This window comes from Mya arenaria, chromosome 6 (genome assembly GCF_026914265.1).
Source record: "Mya arenaria isolate MELC-2E11 chromosome 6, ASM2691426v1".
NCBI lineage: Eukaryota > Metazoa > Mollusca > Bivalvia > Myida > Myidae > Mya > Mya arenaria.
In genome coordinates, this window is record NC_069127.1 from 23,876,540 (window position 1) to 23,897,540 (window position 21,001).

The window sequence follows — 21,001 nt, forward strand, 5'->3', positions numbered from 1 at the left end:
GAAATCTTGCTAACTTATGATTACATGCTAATTGAAATTGAAATGTATTTTCAAAATAGTTAAGCATTTGTAGACAAAGTGAATTGCTATTCTCAAGAAATGTTTGTGTACCTTCTTATCTATGAAAGCTAAATGTTTTTTTCCAATCAAATATTGCTTCTTTGCCTCCTCATTACCAAACGAAATCAACGAACATATGTCGTAAGGAAAGTTTTCTGAAAGCGTATTTTTTAAATTATTTCTAATATCAGACGATAAATTGCGTGAAAATAGAACATGCTTTACGGCATTATTTATAACTGACTCATTTTCGTATATGCTAGGTTCAATCCAAAGTTTACTAACTTCAAGAGCATGTTGCCTTGATTGAAAATCGTTTGCGCAGGTCCATACAATGGCCGGTTCGATTTTTGTATGTAGGAGCATGAAGCGACCAAAAGTTGCGTGACTTTGAACTCTTTTTTTTCCAATCGTCTGATTCCATATTATACACCAACATTTTGCATTTATGTTTTCACATTGACTTTTTAGGAAACATTCCTGTTTGTATATATCTAATATTAAAATCAGATAACTTGTATTTTGACAAAATTCTTATAATGTCTGTAACAAATCCTTTTTGAATACACTTATTATACCTGCAAGAAAATAAGGCTAGTCTTTTATTATGCCCCCACAAAGTGGCGGTATATAGGGTTGCCCTTGTCCGTACGTACGTCTGTCTGTCTGTCTGTCTGTACGTACGTACGTACGTCCTGAAGATTGTTTCCGATCTAATTCTTGAAAACCGTTTGTCCAATCCTCACCAAACTTTAAACACATGTTTGTGACCATAATATCTTGATCAAGTTCGATAGTCATGGAAATCGCTTTAGTCATTTAGGAGTTACGGCCCTTTTTTGCCAAAAATACTTCAAAAATATATGTTTCCAATCTAATTCTTGAAAAGTATGTGTCCAATCCTCACCAAACTTTACATACATGATTGTGACCATAATACCTTGATCAAGTTCGATAGCCATGGAAATCGCTTTTGTCATTTAGGAGTTACGGCCCTTTATTTGCAAAAAAAGACTTGAAAAATACGTCCCGAAGATTGTTTCCGATCTAATTCTTGAAAACTGTTTGTCCAATCCTCACCAAACTTTTAACACATGTTTGTGACCATAATACCTTGATCAAGTTCGATAGCCATGGAAATCGCTTTAATCATTTAGGAGTTAGGGCCCTTTATTTCCCAACAATACTTAAAAAATATCTTATCCGATCTAATTTTTGAAAAGGATTTGCCCTTGTGCAGATTATCCTGAATAATCATTATGGCTTATTTTCTGTGACAAAAAATCGAAGTGGGGGCATCCGTGTCCTATGGACACATTTCTAGTTGAAGAACTGTTTTGTAAGCACCAATGTTGGCATATTGCATAGCCATTCGAGGAACATAAGCTTCTTTAAATTTATTTCGCTTTCTATACGTTTCCAGACTAACGCCGCTAAAGAGATATCGGTTCAGGTTTGAATGGGAAATCGTTAAATAGTTTTTGCCGCCATTCGTATAAAACATTCTAATTGCATGCAGTTTGATTTTGTTAGATTGTTCCAGAGTTCTGCTCTGAAAAGAAGTTTTGGTATACAAATTTTTAACACTAATGATGCTGATGTAAGGGGATTGATGTGAAACATTCCGATGTTGATTGATAGTAGGGAATAGAACGATGATTCTGCTTTCTTGCACGCTACTGATATTTTATCATTGTCTGTCATTTCGTCGTTTAGTTGTATACCTACATGTCTTATTTTATCTGTGCGTTCAATTTTGTTTGGCCCTAGATAGAAGTAAATGTTCATTTTATTTTTGGCGGTGTCACTGAAAACCATTACAAAACCTTTTGTTGAGTTTATTATGTATCTATAATTACATGTAATCGTATGTTATGTTCAGTAGATTTTGATGACCATTTGGTGAAATTGCAGCTAACGCAATGTCATCAGCCAACTTAGTGTTACTTGTTATTATTCTCCGCCTTGAAAAGGCGAGGGGATATAGTAATGGTAGGCCCAATTCCGTGCGTGCGTGTGTGTGTGTGTGCGTGTATGCGTGCGTCCGTCCGTCCCACGTTCATTTCTCTGCATCTCCTCTTACTTTTCTCATGTGATTTCTACCAAACTTTTACAGATTGATGATTATAAAGTGAAGCAGCGCATAATGTCAGGCTTTTGTGATTCAGCCATTTTTGAAAGAGTTATAGCCCTTTGTTTATTTTACATTTAAAATTGGTTTCTTCGCAACTCCTCTTACTTTTTTCATGCGATTTCTACCAAACTTTCACAGATTGATTATCATTAAATGAAGCAGCACATATTGTCGGGCTTTCCTGTTCTGACCATTTTTGAAAGAGTTATTGCCCTTTGCTTATTTTACATTTAAAATTGGTTTCTTCGCAACTCCTCTTACGTTTTTCATGTGATTTCTACCAAACTTTCAAAGATTGATGATCATAAAGTGAAGCAGCGCATGTTGTCGGGCTTTCCTGATTTGACCATTTTTGAAAGAGTTATTGCCCTTTGCTTATTTTACATTTAAAATTGGTGTCTTCGCAACTCCTCTTACGTTACATTTTTCATGGGATTTCTACCAAACTTTCACAGATTGATGATCATATAGTGACGCAACACATATTGTCGGGCTTTTGCGATTCAACCATTTTTGAAAGAGTTATTGCCCTTTGCTTATTTTACATTTAAAATTGGTTTCTTCGCAACTCCTCTTACATTTTTCATGCAATTTCTACCAAACTTTCACAGATTTATGACTATATAGTGACACAGCGCATATTGTCAGGCTTTTGCAATTTGACCTTTTTTAAAAGAGTTATTGCTCTTTCTCAATTTTAGGCATTTCTTATGTTCCTGAGAATAACCCTTACCATTGATTGGCTTTCGTTACAAAAAATGCCCCCATGAGGCGGGGGATATAGCTGTCTGTGACCGCTCTTGTTACGTTTACAACATTTAAACCTTGTCCACTTCGCTCCAGTGAATCCATGAGTCCATTTATAAACAGATTATATATCCAAGTTGAAATAATTCCCCCTTGGCGTTTACCTTGCAACACGGGAAAGAACTCAGAGGTTAAACTGTTTGCAATGATACAACTATACATATTACTGTGCACGTCAACTATAAGGGACCAAATTTTGCCTTGAATTCCAAGTCCTGCAATCTTGAAAAATATTGCATCTAACCATACAGTGTCAAAGGCCATTTGTGTGTCGAGCATAGTGGAGCTCAGGGTTTTCAATAAATTTCGGTTGAACCGTCGCAAACACATTTGAACCGTCCATTTTGGCCAGCAGCCGGTTCTTATTGAAAACACTGGGAGCTCAATATTGTGATAGATGGATTCTTGTAAATTAAAAGACGCAGTTATTGCCCCTGTATTCTTTTGGTATACGTTTTGCTGTCGGTTTGGAAATTCAATGTTGGTTTCTTTTACCCATTTTGTAATTACGTCATGTAAGACTGTTTCAAATAGTTTATATATATTTGGTAATAACGTTATATATAGGTATATAGTTTCCGGGGTCACTTCTTGGTTTACTGTTATCTTTGTAGACTGGAATAATTAATCTCTTTTTACACATTTTTGGAATATTGCCTGAGATTATTATTGTATTGAATAACGTTGCCAGGGCCCTTTGCAATACATCGCCTCCATATATTAAGTGTTCATTTAAATTAACATCGTATGATGAGGCCTTCACCTTTTTCAACATTTTAATATACGTTTTAATTGTTTCGCTAGTGATAGTTGGATTTATTTCTGGAATACTATTCGTGGTACTGTTTTTTATTTTTAGTTGTTCAACTTTTTCCTCTACAAACTTTTTAAATTGTTATCAAAGTGTTAATCGTGAAAATAGTTTGTACATACCTTTAAAATATTGCCTGGTTCTCTAACAGAGGTGTTTTTGTAGAATGGATGGGTACAGGCAGATGGTCTTTTGTTTTTCCTAGATTTTATTATGCTCCAAAACAATCTGCTATCGCATTCAGCTGCTTCGATAAGCTGACTATTGAAGTACTTTTCAACATTTTCAATTCCTCTTACAAAATTTTGCTTGCAGCGTTTATATTTCGCGTATGATTCATTATGCCATCCTCTAGGCTGTCCTTCTAGAACCCATACTCGTTGTGCTACGCGTTGTATATGATTTTTTCACTTACTGGGCGTCCAGTAAGGTTTTGCATGGCGATTAAATTTAGATTATGAAAGACATTGGTCAGACGATAATATTGTTGCTTTAACAATAGCTTCGTACATTTCATCAACATTGATTTGTATTTTTTATTTGTAAATTTATACCTAGTTTTGCCTGATATTCTGATATGTGTGTCTGATTTAGTTTTTGCGATGCTATGTGCACCTATATACTACTATGGAATCTATGTTAGACCATATTATTATTTCAAATAGAGATAAAAATCTTATTGAATGTGTAAATATATTAGACAATGTCATGTTTAATGTTTCTGATCACTTGCGTGTTTTTGCAATTGTGAAAGTACCAGTCATATGGATAATCAATGAAAATGTAAATCGCCATGGCATTTACACATTCAATAAGATTTTTATCTCTATTTGAAATAATAATATGGTCTACTATAGATTCCATAGTAGTATAGGTATATCTTGGACCTTTACCAAGTGGAAGATGTACTAAGGTTCGTAGGTCATTTGTACGTGAAAAAAATTCGTGAACACTTCATTTCGAAAATTTGATTATTTCCTACAACAATGTCAGCGTTCATGTCTCCTAGAAACATAACTATTCAATATTCTGAAAAAGTATCATATATAGCATATAAAGAATTCATGTAATTATCGAAAACATCATTAGCGTAATTTCCTGAAGGCATGTAAACACAGAAAGTAAAAACCTTAACAGTTCTACAGTCTATTTCTATTCTGCAAATTCTATCATCTATCTACATTAAGTTGGTTAGAATTTATTAAGTAATTACTTATTAAAAAAACAACATGTTAGCTCCATGCCCTTAGGTTACTTATTCATTCAGAAATTACTTAATAAACTCAAACCTATACATGATGAATGTTTTATACATATCCTGGCATGTTACCACTTTGCATATCTCATGTGGGTGGCAGTCTCACTAGGTCTGTCAAAGCCCACCTGTCGGTTGGGTAAAATACTGTTGAGAACATCTTGTTATCATTTTATAACGATACAATCAGCTCTTCTATTTCCTCTCTCTCACAGGAAATGTTTGATCGAATGCCGAAGGACGGGCGTGAGACCCAGTGGCGAGGTTTGTGTGAGACAGAGAGCCCAGAAACTGTTGCCCTGCCAGACAAGATGGACGACATCTATAAACCCATGCAGCGACTTTGCGTGGTACGAGCGGTTCGAAGTGACAAGGTGATGCATGCAGCCACTGTGTTTATAAACACAGTCCTGGGAAAGAAGTAAGTTGACCTGGTAATTTTGAATATGAAACCATGAATTATGTCATAAAGTATATATTAAATAATCCTGTGTATGGCAAATGTATTGTTGTTGTTATGTAGACCCGTCAATACCCTGTGTATATGATTAAAAAGACATGCTGTTTTTTTAAATTGTCAAATTTCAAAACTTATATCGGACATATCAGAAATATTTGACACTATGGTTAACATTATGGAAAAATGTATAGAGGGATTTATTTCATACAAGATACATTAAAGGCAAATATCCCTGTATTTTATAAGGAATGAGTACTACCTCATGGGTTAGCTGTATTTCACCCATCACTGACACAAATTATTGAAGGCTAGATAGTTGATTTATTCAAATATTTTTTTTTGAAAATCAATGGTAAATACTTTTTGCCAATGACTTTCAAACAAGTGATACAACAATTGAATGTAATTATGGTCTCAAAAGTGTGCCACAAGCATGGAACCTGTGTGTCTAATTGTGAAAACTATTAACAATAAAACTCCAATCTCTTCTGGACGTGGGGACTGGAGCTGAAACCTCGAGCGATCTGATCCATCGTCAGTATATTTTATATGAAAAAAGAAGGGATACTGGTTGGGACTTAGCCTCGACCTCGATCCATCACCAGTTCTTGAATGACTGCCTGCTTGAACGATTGCAGTTTTACTGTATACACTATTTTTCTTAGATATAGAGAACAAAAATCACAGGGATATATGCCTGTAAGGCATACTTTTAAAACTGGACTGTCCTTGCTGTTTTGTTTAAAAAGAGCGTTCTTATTGTATATGAATATTGACATATATTGGTGCGTTGTAGCACATTGCCCGGTGCGGCCGGTCGTAAGGGGTAAGTGGGGATGTTGTCAGGTCATGTTCTGCCGTTATGTTGTGTAGTGGTGGGGTTATATGACGTGGCCACAGTGACTAATACGTTTCTAGTGTTGCAGCGAAGGACGTTAGATATTCAACCTTCCATTGACACTAGGCAAACTTCATTCTTATAAGATGGGCATATGCCAGCTTGCTCTGCATTCTTATAACATGGGCAAATGCTAGCTTGCCCTGAAATCACAAAAGAAGTATTTAGTGACAAACTTCGTTCATGCAGTATTGATGTAAGCCTGCTTATGTTGAAGACACTGGTCAATCAATATTGGCTCATACAGCATACTCCTGCATATACTACCGGAAAAAATAAGTGAAATAAGTGTTTCCTCAGTATTGAATTCGTTACTGGCCTAATCTAGGATACCCCTCTGTAGCCAATGCAGTTCAAGCAGTGCCTTCTACATGTACTTAGTCTATTTTTTGTTTCGAAAAATCAAATGTGAATGGAAGGTTTTTGTCTAATGTCATTATTAGAAACTTGCACATCTTCATGATAACTGTTGTACATATTCTGTTTTATATTGTATTTCTTTTAGTTTGTAAATGTTTTTTATTTTTATTTTTTAAAACACACCTAAGTCTCCATAAGCACTTTAGGTTAGTTGTCAATGGTCAGCTATTTTGAATGATATATTTATTAATGCCTGTAGATAAAGATACAGATGCCTTTTAAATTGGTTTCAAATGTTAACGCTTTAACTTGAAATAGCCGACCATCGACCCAATTAGTTGCGTCATCATTCCGAGGCTTCTGGCACCAACAACCTTAGTTGCAGCTCTTTTACGATGCTCATGTAACTGACCTCGTACATTTCAGTAAAAAAATAAAATTTGCAATGCGCCATGGGTAACTACACAAGGGAGACAATATCAATACCCAATCCTGTAGTCAATTATAGTTCTCTCATCTTCCATCTGATGGCATAAACTGGGCCTACGCTTATGAACATTCTAAGGTCTGAGTCTAGACTCAAGACTAAAAACTATAAATATCCATTTTATTGTAGCAAAGCATTGATGATAGTCAACTTTGCTAAATTATATTATTGTTTGACCAGTAAACCATTATTTACATAATTCACGCACCTAGTTTACATAATTTACATAAACTATAAAAAAGAATAGAAGAAAGATTATTTTTTGTCATTAAACAAAAGTTTTTTCTGAATCTGAGTCTAGACTTGAGACTCTTTATAATCATAGGCCCTGGTATTATTTTTTTAAAATCGAAAATAATTTACAAAAAAAACGTAATCCAGTAATGGCTGATTCGGCTTGCGCATTTTTTTTTTTTTTTACCAAAGCCAGTTTGGGTAACCAGTAAGTAGTGTAAGAATTGGGTTTATTCTAATTTAAAGTCTTAATATAAGTCATACTGTTTTTTCATGTTTAATAGATTGGGAAAAAGAAGTCCGCTCATCAGATGGAAGATTTTCTATTATCATATAGTCAATTTGTCAATGTTATGTCCAGTGAAAAATGCCTTCTATGCTTAGGTAAACACAAGGCTGAAAAATGTAAAAAATGGTGCAAATGTAAACCAAGACAGCGTTTTAGTTTTGAAGATCATGATATAATATGAGCTAGTTGTATTAGTATTGAGGCATTTAGTTTAAATATATGATATAAAATGTACTAGAAGCTAGGAAGCTTTTAACTGGAGATGGTATACGGGACTTTGGTGACAATTGACATGACATTGAGCTGCCCCATATTCAATAACCAACTTAGATTGAACTTAAATTCAAAATTTGAATCAAAGTGTTTAGATTGGCCAGTATATTTAGCTGACCAATTGCCTGAATGGAATCACTGAGGAATGTCTAATATTCAATATTGAATACTGGTCCTGATTTGAATATTCAAACTGTTGTTGATGCAAAAGATCTGGAATAAGAAATTGGAAAGTGCTTAGACTTGGATTGATTATTAGTTCAGATTAAGATTTAATAATTCTTTTGGGAAGCAAATTTGATAATTAACATTATCAACAAAATCTGATTTTAGTGTCATGTCAATTGTTATAATACAACAGCTTAAAATTGAAACGATGTTTGATGGAATGACAAGAAATATTGTTGGATGTGACATAAAAACTTGTGCTTGAGTTTAACATTAATGTTGATATAAGGTTGATTGTTGAGACTTGGTTGTAACATTAATTTAAAAAATAACGTTGATTGTTCAATGTTGTACATGTGTGTTTGGGTTGATGCAATTTGTATAGCAGTGGCGTACACTAGAGTATATTGTAAGAGAAATAAAGACAAACGTACAGTCCAATGCAGGGGCGTAGCTTACCCTGGTCCATGTAGACTGCGGTCTACACTTTTCTTTACCAAAAAGAACAAAAAAAGTAAAAACAAATCATGCATATAAATTTGTGGTTCTAAAGTAAAATGTGTGGAAAATGTACTGTAAATGTTTTTACCATTAGGAAAAACACGCCAAATGGTCCATCATACAACTTATCTGACAATGCCCCCAAATCCTCATGAAATTTTGTCTACACATTATATTTAGCCCAACTACACCCCTGCAATGATATTGGGATCATAACCGGCCTATAACGTTGTACGCCACTGTTGCAAATGATATCATACTTTTGTGTGTACATGTTACGGGCTCGTGTGAATGTTTCACTGATCTATTTATAACTCTGTTAGCTTGGCCCAGTCACAGTGGTAAGATAGGGAGACAATTGCTATTCACTCACTTAACATGCTTTGACACTGACCAATCGGAACAGGATTCTCATTTCCTCTTTTAACATACCAGATTTGTGTTCAAAAAGCAACATTTTATGCATGTCAAAAATAATAAGAAAAGTAGCAGATTTTAATTGTAGTTGAGGAAATTTGACTTGAGAGGTTTTTTTCAAATTTTCAATACACATGTTTTTTCACATATTAGGATTTTTTATGCATTTTTATAAAATAATAACATAAACTCCTGTGCTTCATGACATATATCAAATGATTATGTGCATCAAAGCATTGTTCATTTTTTTTATTTCTTTTTCGTGTGTGAAGGAAGGCACTGTTTTGTTAAAACTATTTTCACCGGAATGCACCATATTTGCAGTGATGAAAAAAATACAACCCAGTTGTGTCACATACCAACATTATTATTAAGCCTTAAAATTTGCTGACTTTTTACTTTTACCAAACCTCACTCTAGAGTTCTGTTCTTTTTAGTAGCTGTTGACATGTCATAGTTGTTTAAAACAATAATCTTATTACTTATTAAGTAGAGTTTTCATTAAAATTAAATCAAATCTTAATTATATTATAATTAAATGATGTATGTGACTTTAAACTCCAGCTTCTTGTGTAATGCATGCTGCATGAATGCCTGGTAGAAAATAGCATGTTGTAGATATAGAAAATGGAAGCCATTTTCAAAATCTATGTTAGGCATTATAGTGCATTATAGACAGTTTCTTCATGTAGTCCTAAAAAAAAATAATGTTTGTTTGTTTCAGTCATGTTTAAATTTTTGTAAACTTCCTTACCTTTAATCAACCTTTGTGAATTATAAACTTTGAAAACCATATTTAATTGTATATTTATAAAAAGGAATATGGTTTAAATGTTTAGTAACCTTAAACTGCAATTTGTTAATCATTTCAAACTATGCACTAATCATAACATTGCATTAATTTTAACCATGCACAAACCATAACCTTGCAATAATTTGAACCATGCACTCACCATTCACCTCTTTACAGGTTCTACGGTGATATTGGTATCGATCTCCCCACATTGCTGAAGCAGAGCTCGGCAACCGTTCCCATCATGCTCCTGTATTCGCGTGAGGCTGAGGTGGCCGGAAAACTGTTCTCAGAATTCGCAAACAGGAAGCAGATGCGGACCCTGGTGGTGTCAGTGACAGACAACAACCCTGGCACTGAGAGGACTGCTAGGAAATACATACAGAAGGCTATGGCAGAGGTATATATGAGCAATTACTGTTGAACGAGTCAGTTATGCAACTTATTCCCTTTTTTGACAGAGTGATCATTTTGAGTACTCACGTCTTCCAATTCATTGAGGTAAGCATTGGGGATTTTATGAGCACAATATAGAACTTGTTTAGAATGTATTTTTTTAACAATATGGAAGTGAAATGAGGTCAAGTGCTTGCAGCCACTTACAATTTTAATTTAAAATGATGTGATTTAAGTTAATGTGTTATTACCAAAATAAGCCCAAGCATATCATAAAGTAAATATTTCTAATGATTTTTTCTATATTCAAAATATACAAAAAGGTTCTACTTATTCATAGAACATGACATTGCATGTTGCCAAAATGGCACTTGACCTGTACTCGGTGCTTGACAAACAATCCATTTCTCCCTGTCTTACCTTGCAGGGTATGTGGGTGATGTTAAACAATGCTCACAATGCTCCGTCCCTGCTACTCTCCCTTGAGTCAATCCTGGAGGAGCTTACTTCAGGCACGAGTCCCGAACCAAACTTCCGCGTGTGGATCTCGAGCCAAGCCCTAAATGATGTCCTCCCTGTACGCCTGTTGCAGAACTCTGTCAGGGCCGTTATAGATTCACCCAAGGTAGGTGTCATTTGATCTTATCCAGGATAAGATAGCATTGATTTTATGTAAAGACGAGAAAATGGAATAATTTTTCACAGACAATACCTTAATTGTTTAAATACATATGGTAAGTAATTTAGTACACAGGATACCAATAATAATACGCAAATGTGTCACAAGACCCATAACCCTGACTTTAACGTTATGTTAATAATAATGCCCCTTGACTAACTGAAACAATAAGGATGATCATTTCACAGGTGATGAAGGACAGCCTGGTACGGTCTTTCTCAAGTTTCGAGCCAGACATTTTGAAGCAGTCAACACGTGCGGAGTGGCCTGTGATTCTCCACAACCTCTGTTACCTGCATGGGGCCATCCAGCTCAGAACACGCTTTGGCTATGGTGGATGGAACAGCCCAGCTGACTTCAAACATATCGGCAACTTTGAACTTCAGGTAACTGTTTTGTTTATAGACAAAATTATCGCAAATTTCCCGAAACATCTTTAGCCTTACAGATTTAAAGTGACACTCTTATTCAAAATTAGAACATACACATGTATAATAAACATAGATTTTGAGTGATAAACCTTTGCATTTATGGAAAATATTGATTTCTGATAAAAATAATGTAACCATGTATTTCATAGCTGAAAATGCAAAAATATTAAATGATTGTTGAATGCTAAAAGATTTACAGTGATTTACTTTCGGCGCATAGGGTAGAAATACGTTGTTTTCTGCATCTTTTTTCAAATTAAACTCCGTATTCTTCATAAGAACCATTGTTATTGACATTTATTTATAATTTTTGGTATATTTAAACAATTGTATTCATTGTGGTAAATCTTATTTGGGAGTAAGAGTGCATCTTTAAGTATCATTTCTTTAAGCCAAATTACTTGCTTAAACTAGATATTATAAACCAAAATATAGATTGTTATGTCATTCCTTTAAGTGTCACAAAATTCTTAAAAGCTGTACTCTCACAGATTATACGCTTTGACAACTTTTTTTTCTCTTGGAACGAGCCAATTTTGGCAAAAATGCATGCTGTTATATAAGACTGTTGACAAAAAATTAGATCGCAGATTTTTATATATAAGTTCAAAAATTGATTTTTTTGTACATATTCCTTTAACCGTTAGTAATGGCATAAGCCATAAAACATTAATTTTCTAATGGAAAATGAAAATCTGCGATCTGATCTTTTGTCAGCAATCATTTATCATTGGTTTGCAGATATTTACGCAAAAATTTGCTCTTTCCAAGACAAAAAATAAAAAAAGGTTGTAAAAACAGTCAATCTGTGAGAGTGCAGCTTTAAGAATAAACAATTTATACCAAAGCAAATATAGTACGGTAAGCTCAGCTTAATTCTGTTATAAGGGACTTAAGGTGTTTCGAGAAACTAAGCCTGGCATTCATTTGGGATTAGTTTACATGAACACATTAATGGCACATAATGAACTATTTTTTATTATTTTATTTTACAAGTAAAAGTGTGGAGAAAAGTTCTATTGTGAACCAAATGAGGTTTCTTTGAAAAAGATATAAATTTTACCTTCTTAAAGTGTGATTAAAAACTATTATTATTTTTTTATATTAATCCTGTTGAAATATTTAAATGTAATATTACGATCAACTAACTCACAAGTTTTATTTTTTCAGGAGTCTCTGTCATTTATAACTAATGAGTTTAAGGATCAGATAATGTACATGGGTCCAGACGGTACCCAGCAGCCTCGTATAACATCCTGGACAGGGATACGGTACATGCTGTCTGAGGTAGGTGCAAGAAGTTGCTTGGTGGTCGTTAGGATGAATTATAAAGAATATTAATAATTTGTATTATTTGTTCAGATTGTCTTTTTTTGGAGGTTGATACAAAAATTAATTGATGAAGGTATGTTTTATTGAATGCTTCGCAAATATTTTTGGTTTTAAATTGACAAATCATGCAATGTCATTTAAAAGTCTTAAACCAGGCTAAGATAGCGGCAGTATGTTTCATTAATTGTACCAAATGCAAACTAATACATCAAAATTGACAGTTTCCTGTCAAAGTTGACAGTTTCCTGGTACATAAAATTCATGACAAAGTTCAATATTTCTCCATGACCAATTCTGTAGCTTTCTACATGCTGTGTATGTTCTTGTAACGCAGGTAATCTATGGCAGCTACTCTACGGACGTCAACGACCAGCAGAGTCTTAGCGCTATGATCGACTACTGGGTCTCGCCAAACGCTGTCAAAAAGGACTTTGAAGTAGCAAGATGTAGGTTGTTTGGACTCAAATTCTGGTTTGATAATTCAAAATCTCCCACTTGAACGGTTGTGGGATTAGGCCCCACCAGGGGAACTTTTTCATGGCCTCCCAAAATGGGCATCAGTTCTTGTTAACAGCCAGGAAACCACCTCAAGGTTGAATCTATAAGCAATCATCTTTCATCATAATCAAACTAATTGATCAAACATAATGTGTTTCTCTTAAGATTAAGGGAGATGGGTACTTTACCACTATCATACAAGCTGAATAAGGATGTGTAAGATATATAAGAAATACCTTTGATCTGTATGTAATTACCATAGTTAAAGGCCTTTTCTTATATAAATTATGTCAAACTAATAGTCTTTGTAATGAAATAGCTACTGCTGTTCTCAGACATGGTATTAATGTTGCATCTTCTCTTGGCATTCCAGTGAAGTACCGCCACCCTGCGGCGTTCTTCAATCCAAATGTTCGTTTGAACACGCTGATTCAGGCCCTTGAGGGTATCAGTTACCACTTCCTGGATGTTCCTGAAGGATGCCATATACACCCTAATGTAGAGGTACGTCTCTGATATGTCCTTGGAGGGATAGATTAAGGACTGGTTGTGTAAATTACCTCAGAATTTGCAAACGACGGCACTTTTTTTCCATAGTTATGATTATTCAGCAAAGTAGTTTTACCTGGACCCACTTGTATTTTACAAGACTAGGGTCCAAAGCTCTGATATCAGTCATCTGGGAGAGCTAAATTTGGACTGGTTGCTGTACTTAAGAGAAATCTTATTATTTTTAAAAAGTGATGATGACTAATTATACAATTTAAAAAAAATAAACGATGGATATTATTCTAATAGGGTGTGGTTACAAGAATGTATATACATTGCATCTTTTTTTATGGCATATTGACTTTTTTTATGTATAAGCACATTTTGGGACAACTTTTTGTAGTTCTTTTGCTAACAAATATTTCAGTTGTTATTCTTTCATTTATTTTCCAATTTTGTTAAATCTTATTACCGTAGAAGTTTCAATTTCATCTGTCATATACAGAGTCGAAGTCATGAGTTTTTGAATCACCTTCATTAGATTTGAGTATTGAATGATATATTATAACAAATAAATTAGTTTTCATTGTAGGAATTCCCCCATTAGTGTGTGAATATTAAAGATTAATTGTTTGATTAGCTTGTACCATTTTGATTCTCAGAACACTTCTGGTATTGTTTAAAGTCTCAATGACTTAAATACTGAAGTAGTTTTACCTTGTAGATTTTAACCAGTTTTATTATGTAGATAAATCAACTATTTTGCTAACGATTTCCAGCTGGGTCATGTTAACTATGTAAGTAGTCTGCCAGGTAGACACAGTTTTCCTTTTGTGAGAGATATAACTATACAGAGGCAAACGAAGCAATAAGGCAGTCTGTTTTCAGTGGCCTAACCAGATATTTTTTGTGGGTCTTTTGGAAGGGAATTATCAGTTTTAGCTTGTCAAAAGAATTTTGTTTGAGGCATGGTCATAGCAATTGTATCGTTGTTGACGTCGTCAGCACTGACAACCGCAGGGTCGGCATCATCCTGCAAAAATTTAATGTTGGCCAATTGAGGATATTCAAATGAAACTTGGTTCACATCGTGTCAAAGACAATATACACATTTACAGCAAGGTCCATAACTTTAGCGTTAATAATTGTCAAATTATTCCCCTTGTTAGACTGAATAAAGACAACAGACAAGCTTTGTCGTTAGCTATGTGGCTCTCTTGTTAAAATTGATTGTTGACCTTAATACTAAATAAGAAAACAGCTTATAACAAAAACAATTTGCTTACTTCAGAGGGTGTAAAAAGATTTGAGTTGGAGCATTTTCATTTTACTGCAAGCCCGTTATATTGAATGAAATTAATTGCTTAAGAATGGCCTGAACTTTTCGTAAAACTATAAAGATATGTAAATATTTTGAATTATTGCTGTATTTTTTTTTGTGTATTTTTTTATGTATATCAGACACTGGAAAGAGACAAATGATCGATGATCCTCAAAGTCAAATTTTTGTTTGATGCACTTTGAACTATTGAGTTTGCCTCTGTAGAAATGTTATGTTCCTTTTCCTCTTCCCCTTTCCCCAAACACCCTACAGGTAATTCAGATACAAAAATACATCCGCATTTAATAAACGTATGCTTTTATTCACAGATACAAACGGCAGGAGAAAAATAAATTTGAACATTTCGTATACATTACACATGTACATGAACCATGCAATTGTAAAATGCAGTGATTTATAAGCCAATGCTTGTTATGTGCCTTTTTAAAATCTTTCTTGGGTGATGACTGAAATATTGATATTTTTCATGGCTTTTGCTTTTTTCATTCTTTTTTTATAAATTGCTTATGCATTTTGTGTTTTTTTTTGGTCAAGGAACTTTACTCAGAGCATATTTTGTATTTTAAACATGGCTAGAGTGAGAAGTTTTATTATTTTTCTTCTGCCATTTAGGTATAGAATATCAATGAAAGATTTCTTAGTTTCTGTTTCAGAGATTATCCATTTTATTTCATGCTTTTTGGTGGTTTATTGAAAACTGAAGGTGGATTATAATCCCGATAACTCTCCATTTATCAACATATAATTTCACTGTTTCTCTCAGTTCTCATATGATGTCATATGGTTAAAATTTTTGCGATTTTCCAATTAAATGTACCAATGATTTTTTTTTTATAATTTCAGTTGAATTATAAGCATGAAATAAAGAAACACCAATTGTTTATTTCAATTTTATTTCACCTTGTGAACACCAGAAGTAAATATTTCACCCATGGCAAAACCACACGTGAAATATAACTGTTGGTGCTCACTCAGTGAAATATATTACTATCTTACACTGAAACAAACAATTATCTTCCATGCAAAATGTTGCATGTTATAGATGTATGCTTATATAGTTTAACAGACTATTTTCATATACTATCAATGTAGTGAAATTATTATCCTTAGACAATTATCATAGTAAAACTATTGTTCCTTCTCCTATAAAAAACAACAACTGTGTAACATAATACACAATATAAAATGTAAAAAACATTCCAAGAGATTATCAGATCAGATGCAATTTGCATGGTGTAATACTCTCCCCCTGGTCCTTAATGTCCCCTTCACTTCCAGGTTTTTCAAACACCTAATTTGTTTTTACCAGAGCTTCACAATCCCTGTTTAATACACTGTGAAAGTTTTGTTCAGTTTTAACACATAATGAATTATAATATTGCTATTATAAATGAGTATGAAGTATTATTGATGTATTTGAAAGGACATGTTGTCTGGTGACAAAAAGGGTATAATTTTTAAAGAAATGCAATATTTGTAAATCAAAATCTATTGTAGCGAGTTAAAAAAGAGGAGTTGCCAAAAGGTGAACTAGAAAAACTTTCCCAAGATATTCCCACATTGGTATGTTAAGTGTATATATGTGTGACATTGTGGTTGATGTTCCCTCACTGTGTCATACAAACAGGAGATCTCTCTGGTTACTAAAAAAGAACAAGTTTTTGAACAATTATTTCAATAATTTGATTGTTTTTTGTTTTTTTTAAAAGTCCAGATGTCATCAATTATTTTTAAATAATTTCAATTTATTATATTATTATTTTCAATAATTTTCAATTTAAAAGTATGTCATCAATTTCACAAGTGGCAATGGTGTCATGCAAGTACTTTAAAATTGCCGTAACTAAAAAAACTATGCAAGATATGTGTATGTTTTTAACTTGGTATACAAACATGTCTCTATCATGTCCCATCAGTCTGGCATAAATGTTTCTTGAGTTATCCCCCTTGACCAACTGGCAAGAACAGACAAATGTTGGATTGGCTTGTGGTGCTGATATCCAGTGAATTGACAATGATGCTTAGCCTCCTTTTTATACATATTCATTACAGTTTAACCAATAGAGGAATTTACTAGTCATGTCATAACCCTGGGCAAAAAAATGCATGTCAAACTGGATTCAATATATTCTGTTGTTAAACATGTTAAACCTACATTGTAATTATTGAGGGCAGTCGATCAGATTTGGCGTCACATCGATTGTTTCCATGGTGACACAGTGAGGAAGTCAACCAGATGAATATATGTGTTTGTCTTCATGTTTAGGATTCATGTACAAGAAAAATGGTATATGGGAAAGAAAATAGCTTATCCTGATAAGGATGTAGGTTTGATTCAGAGCATAGAATGTTTGTGAAATAGACCTAAATATTTGAATAGAAAATATAACATGTATTATGATATAAAAAAGAATAACATAAATTAAAAGAAATAAATAAAAAGCTTGTGAAAATAGCTTTTTACAGGTATAGGTTTTTAACAAAAAGATTACCTCAAAGCATACAAAATGCATGTTGTAAGATTAACTAGTAGGCATGCGAACTAACACAGCCTTGATCTAGTAATAGCAACTGCAATAATACTAAATATAGTGTTAGCCCTATGTACATACAATGTATTTGCATGTTTCACATAAAATGAAATGGAAATAAACTTAATACCTTCGAGATGTTTTACAGATACCGGTGCCTGGCGCTTAAATGCTTTGCTACCGTTTTTGCAAATAGTATGACATTCCCAACAAATATTGTACTCAACTAACGAAGCCTAGTTTTCATTTACACAGAATGACATATATAATAAACTAGCAGAGAATTTAATAATTTAAAAGTAGTTTAAAAATGCTTGATATTAAATTGTATCTCACGTAAAGAAATGCATGAAAAGGTTTTCAATGTAGTTTCCTAGTGTGAAATTAGAAATATATACTCAGGCAGAATGTTGTTCTCTGAACTCCATAATACTTTCTAATTGTTTTGATTTCAGACCCTGCTAGGTGATGACCAGTATGTATTTACCCGTCTAAACAAGGTCTTTGATGCCATGCCGTCCACCGAAACACTCTCTCACAAGCTGTTCCAGAGGCCCCCGTCACCTTTTGAAGGTAAGTGAAAACTCTCAAACTAGAATCCTTGTATTTAGATCAATCTAAAATGATTAATAAATATGGCTCCAGAGTTGACATTTGTAACATACTGTCCCCATTTGTTCCATGTTCAAACCCAACTCTGGGGAACATAGTGACTGAAATAAACACAAGCCTGCAAGCAATGCTCTGGTAAAATGTCTTCCGGGCTTGCTCAAGTTCTGAATTTAATATGTCAGGGCTTGTTCAAAAATTTACGCCAAGCAATAGTATAGGAATTTGTGCTTGTTCATCCAAAAGTCTAATTTTGATGACTGCAAACACGAGCAGCCATAGTTATAACCATTCCATGTGCTGTTTGCCTTGACCAGGTTCCTCTGTTCCTCAAAACATCATTTGCTTCAGATGTATGAATATTACTGTTTTGCCCCCTTTTTAGTCCTTGCGAATTTAAGTCAGAGTAATGATCCAGCTGTCCTGGGCCACTGCTTTTTGCCATTGCCAGTTTTGCCTCATTCATTAAAATATCATTAGCTTATGCATAAATAATAAGTCATCTCTACTCCCCACACCAGGTCCAGCCCTGGCAAACATTAGCAGCCAGAGTAATAACCCATCTGTCGTGGGCCATGGTGTGTTTGCCACGGCAAGTTTCGCCTCGTTCAAGATGCGTAAGGAGGTTGAACTGTGGGAGATCTGCTACACCATGCTCCAGAAAGTGCCAAAGGCTTACAACAAGGTAGGGCTGGAGGATTTAAGAATTCCCAACATGATACACTGTACTTGTGTCAGAAATGTTGCAATGTATATGATGAAGGTTATTGGAGACTGTGGGAGATCTGCTACACCATGCTCCAGAAAGTGCCAAAGGCTTACAACAAGGTATGGCTGGAGGATTTAAGAATTCCCAACATGATACACTGTACTTGTGTCAGAAATGTTGCAATGTATATGATGAAGGTTATTGGAAATTTGTAATAAGAGTCCTTGTATCTGCTTGCCTAGTCCTGGGTTTAAACGGTGAGGTATTTGTACTGGGACATGTATCTGTAACACTTGTTTCAGTGTTATAAACAGTCTTTAAGAATTCAATCTACTTCATATGATTCAATGGGAAATTGACAGGAATATTAGCATTGTTCTAGTGAATATGGGAATAGTTTATATCAGATCGACTACTGACAAAAAAGACATTGAGGGTAGACTATTGGATGGATGATGATCATTTGTATGGTTTTGTGTATGCCAGTACTATACACAATCTTACACAGGATGACTGATGACCAAATGTTTCTGTGTGTTTCAGGACTACATAGTTGAGAAGGTGAAGAAGCTGGGCGGGTTTACAACGTTCAACTGCTACATCATGAAGGAGTTGGAGACCATGTACAGGCTCCTTACAGAGATCAAACAGACACTCACCGTAAGTATTCATACCAGCAAACATCTCTGTTAGATACACTGTTATAGTTCTTTCTTTTAATAAACAACTCATATTTCTGCTAACAAAACACCAGGAAGTTACACCAAAAACAAACTCCTTTTAAAGAGTTAGGACAATTATTATCTCCCTTGATAATTCAGATTAATACTACAATATTTACTTCCCTTTAATTAACATAAAGATGACATATATATGAATGAGCCCAAGCCTTTAGTACTCATATGTTAAAATACAATTTGGATTCTTTACATAATGCAAGTCATGATAATTTGACTTTGAACAATCCCTGCTTCTAGCATTAATCAGGTCTGCTAGCTTGTGGCTACTGTTCATATAAGTTTACAAATTGGGCAAAATATTTCACTCCAAACTTTGCAGATACTTACATTAAAAACATATACTTTTTAAAAAATTCTCAAGCTTTATTCTTCAGCTACTGTATATCCAGACTTGATTTCTAACTGTTCCATTACCAAGAAGGATTTTACACATCAATTCCCATTCAGATGATCCGGAATGCCTGTGAGACGGAGAATCTTGGTGATCAGGTATCTGACAGTGTGTTGTCTGCGGCCGACGACCTGTACCACCTGCGTATCCCATCAGTGTGGTGCCAGATGTCGGGGCCGTCTGCACCGCCTCTCACCTGGGGGCTAGGATCCTGGCTGAACGAGCTCCAAAGCAGATGTCACCACTTTGAGAAAATACTTATACTGGTAAGTGCTGGTTTAAATGTTGTTTACAAAAGGTTTTTATTAAATAAATACAACTTTACTTAAGATTGATTTTGTTACTGGTAATGATATAAGTTGTATGTAAAACCCATAAGTAGCCATTGAAATAACTGACTTGAAGTATATTACAGGCTGTTTGTTTCAGGCAGCTAGGATAGTTTAATAGGGTACCATGTTTATATTTTCTTACTCTCTTAGGGCCGCGAAAAGATGCCTGCATACTGGCTGGGAGCGTTCTTCAACCCACGAGGCCTCCTTGCCCTTATGAAGCAAGAATACATACGTCAGTATGCTACAGAGCGATCAGGCAACTTCGAACAGTTTGTTTTCCAGACAGAGGTCACATCCAGGGACAAAGACCATGTGAGTGCCTTGTAGACTTCTTTTTTTGTATAACCAATGATTAACTGGTCATGGTCTGAACAAACTGATTTATGATTAACTTAGGCCTGTGGAAATATCTTGATGGGTGGCCGGAAGCCAAATCTAAAGGGTTCCCATAGTTTTGTACTGTTCAGTACAATACAGCATCAGAATTGCTTTAGTTTAGGATAAGAGATTTTATAAGCATCTTGGACCAGTCATTAAAGGCTTGTGTCCGAGTTTGAGACTCAGAACTTAAA

The 21,001-nt window shown here is 34.5% G+C and overlaps 1 protein-coding gene across 28 annotated transcripts in view; it reads left to right on the forward strand.

Moving 5' to 3' along the window:
- The window catches only part of LOC128236579 (uncharacterized), a 121,714-nt gene that overhangs the window by 97,561 nt on the left and 3,152 nt on the right, over positions 1–21,001 (forward strand). For 20 of the 28 annotated variants that reach the window (XM_052951518.1, XM_052951523.1, XM_052951522.1 and 17 more), the window contains 14 exons: positions 5,283–5,488; positions 6,324–6,353; positions 10,125–10,347; positions 10,771–10,968; positions 11,211–11,408; positions 12,624–12,740; positions 13,120–13,231; positions 13,657–13,787; positions 16,612–16,677; positions 18,101–18,218; positions 18,776–18,939; positions 19,507–19,623; positions 20,151–20,360; positions 20,577–20,741. In XM_052951518.1, coding sequence (XP_052807478.1) covers positions 5,283–5,488; positions 6,324–6,353; positions 10,125–10,347; positions 10,771–10,968; positions 11,211–11,408; positions 12,624–12,740; positions 13,120–13,231; positions 13,657–13,787; positions 16,612–16,677; positions 18,101–18,218; positions 18,776–18,939; positions 19,507–19,623; positions 20,151–20,360; positions 20,577–20,741 — 2,055 coding nt within the window. Of the gene's footprint in view, positions 1–5,282; positions 5,489–6,323; positions 6,354–10,124; positions 10,348–10,770; positions 10,969–11,210; positions 11,409–12,623; positions 12,741–13,119; positions 13,232–13,656; positions 13,788–14,551; positions 14,570–16,611; positions 16,678–18,100; positions 18,219–18,775; positions 18,940–19,506; positions 19,624–20,150; positions 20,361–20,576; positions 20,742–21,001 lie in introns of all 28 variants that reach the window. The other 8 variants (XM_052951529.1, XM_052951542.1, XM_052951531.1 and 5 more) reach the window with 4 other exon arrangements.